Source organism: Nicotiana sylvestris, chromosome 2, assembly GCF_000393655.2.
Source record: "Nicotiana sylvestris chromosome 2, ASM39365v2, whole genome shotgun sequence".
Lineage (NCBI taxonomy): Eukaryota > Viridiplantae > Streptophyta > Magnoliopsida > Solanales > Solanaceae > Nicotiana > Nicotiana sylvestris.
This window is the reverse complement of record NC_091058.1, coordinates 108,177,476-108,181,180: the sequence shown is the minus strand read 5'-3', so window position 1 is coordinate 108,181,180 and position 3,705 is coordinate 108,177,476. Positions and strand designations below refer to the sequence as shown.

The 3,705-nt window shown below is 37.5% G+C and overlaps 1 protein-coding gene across 1 annotated transcript; it reads right to left on the bottom strand.

Annotated features, from left to right (window-relative positions):
- Nucleotides 1-645: 645 nt before the first annotated feature.
- On the bottom strand, nt 646-2,905 carry LOC104243302 (lysine-rich arabinogalactan protein 18-like). The gene is made up of 2 exons (XM_009798479.2): nt 2,187-2,905; nt 646-999 (listed from the first exon to the last, which is right to left on the bottom strand). Exons 1-2 carry the CDS (start codon nt 2,796-2,798, stop codon nt 925-927), a joined length of 687 nt encoding a protein of 228 aa, XP_009796781.1. The 5' UTR covers nt 2,799-2,905; the 3' UTR covers nt 646-924.
- Between the last annotated feature and the right edge of the window lie 800 nt (nt 2,906-3,705).

The following is a 3,705-nucleotide window of genomic DNA, read 5'->3' as shown; positions in this document are numbered from 1 at the left end:
GACTACCACTTCTTTGATATTTTGTTATTTTAGTCATTAGACTTCTTTATTGTTCACTGTTCTCTTTTTACAGAACATGTAAAGAAAAAGAATTGGTGACTTGAAGCCAAAAAAAGGACCATCGGGTGACGAAGAGTAATGTATAAAAGTAGACTTTCGCATGAAGCGTACCAACTCATATCCTGACCTACACCGAACATAAAAGGTTAGTGTTTGAAGGCGAAGCCTTATATTTCCCCGTTAGTACATGATAAAGTTCCCCCATACAAGAGACGTTTCTGGTTAAAAGGTTTTATTTCATATGCGTCAAGTTGATTACAAGTTACTTTTCTTTGTTCCTTCAACTGATTCAAATTTAAGCTGATAATAATTTTAAAATTGCTTTGACTCATTCACAAGTTTAAGAGTTGGCACTAATCAACTACACTCGAGTGGCCGAGAATCTGAGAATATGATTACTACTATGGTTAACTACTAGTTCTACTTCATATACTAAACTATTATAAAAAAAACCCTTCTCGAAGTTTAATGATCAAAGTTGACATATGGAAAACCGTAAGACTGTTATGACTTGGCAACGGTTAATTAACGCAGAATCATGTTCAAGTCCATTAATAACGCAGAGGTAAATGATGAGATCAGAAATTGGCAAATAAACAAATGAAATTTATATAATAGAAGAAAGTGGGAGGTAAAGAAGAGCGTCCAAAACGAGTAAAAGTAGTGAAGACATAGTACAATCTCTACCCTTACACTCCACGAAAGAATATAAAAAAGGAGCCAATGTGGCCAAATCTCTAAACGGATCCAAATGAGGACCCCGTGACCATAAAGCACCAGAAATAACCAAAAGATAAATTATACATGTCAACATCAAAATGATAAAATACTGGACAAAATATGTTTAAGAAAAAAGTAGCCTCTTTAGAACAAGAGCCAGCTCATCACAGCCCATCCAGCTACCAAGCTTCCAAGCATCTTCAATTTCTCTGCTCCACTCTGCATTAGATCCACAATATATTAGATTAATATTTAATTAATCTTTTAAAATTAAAGTGCCAGATCCAAAACATATATTTATTGCTTTAAACGGTAACAATTTCTAGAAATGGAGAAACTTTAATTTAATGTAATAAAATCAGTATATCAATTATCAAATGAGTATTATATTATCCTTTTTAATAATGCAAATGCTGAGCAGGAAGATTAAAGTAACACGGCACAGGTTTCGTGTGCATGTGCATTAAAAAGACACAACCACTGCTGCCTCGTGCTTAGCGACCAATGATGTGCTTTCTCGAAAATATTACTGTTTGGTTTCGAAAACACTACAATTAAAGAAGATCAGAAGCCAGTTAAAAAAAAGGGAAGATCAGAAGAATCTTTGGCTGTCTCCGTGCAGTGAGCTAATTAATACGTAAGCTAATAACTCTATGCATTAGTATTAACAAAATTCCACCGACACCATATGCTATTGTGCGCCTCGGTGACCAATACACGAATTAACAGACATCAAATGTCAATGTGCAAGTGTGTTAACCATGCTATGAAAAGTCACATCTTCAGATGCCATCAAATGTGCAACAGATGGACGTGTCTTTAATAAAGACCAGCTTGTGCAGCTGTAAAACGTAATTGTTCTTTAATTGATCTACATCCGCAGAATACTAACGTACGCAGCGTCAAAATATTCAAATGAATTTAAATGTGCAGCTATAAATGTAAATGTTCCCTAATGGACCAATATGTGCCCAATCCCGATCGATCACCTAACATTCAACTACACATCTACTAAGTTAAATGAGGAACGAAAACCATAATTATTTAAAGATGAATTTTACAACCTGTTAAATTCTATGCATACTAGAATACTAGTGTAAGTCCCATTCGCAGACCTATGTCATAGAATAAGAGGCCACCGATACCGATAAAATTAAGTAAAAATTCTATGGGTATGTGTTATGTCTTAAAAAAGTACATATATCTATATACCTTCTATATATAAAGCAAATTTAGATTGAATATAAATATACACCCGTTATCTGTAAATCTTGGGTGACTAGAAAAATGAATTAAGTTATTATTAGATCTGGAAGAACATTAGCGGTCGAGCGTATCTTAATTAATTAGACTGTAAAAGAAGATAGATTAAACTAAAAAGAAAAAGAATTAATGAGATTACGTACCTCATCGTTGAGAGATGGACTGGGAGAGTCGGAATCCATGCTAGGTCCAGGAGCTTCAGTAGGAGGAGCAGGTGGGCTCATCATATCAGGAGAAGGTGCTGGTGAAGATGCATGTTTCTTCCCCTTCTTCTTTCCCTTGCCCTTGCTCTTGCTAGGAGCAGGAGCTGGTACTGTCTCCGAAACAGCAGGTGCTAAAACTGGAACAGGAGCAGGTGGAGCAGATGCAGCTGGTGGTGTCGCTGCTACCGGAGCTGGTGCTGGTGGAGATTGCACCGGTGTAACCGCTGGTGGTGGTGAACTCACAGGCACTGCAGCTGGTGGAGAACTAGCTGGTGTTTTAGCTGGTGGTGCTGATACAGGTGGAGTAACAACAGGGGTAGTAGGAGCAGTGGCTGGTGCAGCTGCTGGAGGAGTAGAAACAGCTGTGGGTGGAGCTGAGGCAGGTGCAGTAGCAGGGGCAGGAGTTTTAGGCTTTGTGGGAGCAGCAGCTGGTGGTGTAGTAGCCTTAGCACCAACTGGTGCTTTGGCTGGTGCAGCCGCAGGTGTCTGACCTGTGACACTGGCCACTACAATGCACAAAAATGACACTAAAAATACAATCTTCCTATCCATGGCTTCAAATAATCAAGAATCTATAGAATAGAAGAGATGGTAAATGGAAGAGAGAAGAGAGTGTTATTGTGGCTAAAGAGAGTGAAGTTAAGTGCATATAAGTAGGCGAGTTAAGATGTAGAACAAGGCATAACGGCTAGAGAAGGGTGGACATCTGGGTGGGGCCATGCAAAAACAAACAAAATAAGGCTACTATTGTGTGGCAATTAAACAGGCTGGATTAGGACCCAATTGGCCATGTGATTAGGTAATGGGCCTCACCACGTCAGGTGTTTTGGGTTACGCGGAGTGTAGGTGATTATTGTAGCTGGAACTTTTGATTTGGTGTCTTCGATGGAGGGCAAAGCACACAGCTGGAACATGGTTAGCTGTGGGACCATTTGAATCACAAGCAAATCAAGTCCGTCCGCGATGGCTTTGAGGCGATGATTGTGGAAGAGGATTACTTTAGCTGGACTCTCATTCCACCGACGAGGTAGGACCCTTGCGGTTTGCTATATATTAATATTACTCCCTATTCCAATTTATGTTAACCCGTTTGACTGAGCACGAAATTTAAGAAAAAATGAATACTTTTGAATTTGTAGTTCTAAAAAAGTCAAAAAAGTATTCAGAGTATTTGTATAGTTATAAAAGCTTCTTATTAAGGATATAATTAAAAGTTTAAGCTAAATTGTTTCTAAATTTGGAAAAAGGATATTCTTTTTTAAATAAACCAAAAAGGTAATAAGTTCACATAAACTAAAATGGAAGAAGTACTATTAATTTCTTTTTTTCTAGTTATTTAACAACTTGTTTGGATGATTGTTACACATTATTTCACAATGTATTGTATTGTATAGTATCTTTTGATGAATACAATTTTGGATAGATTGTATCTTTTGCTGTTATTTTATGATATCACGCA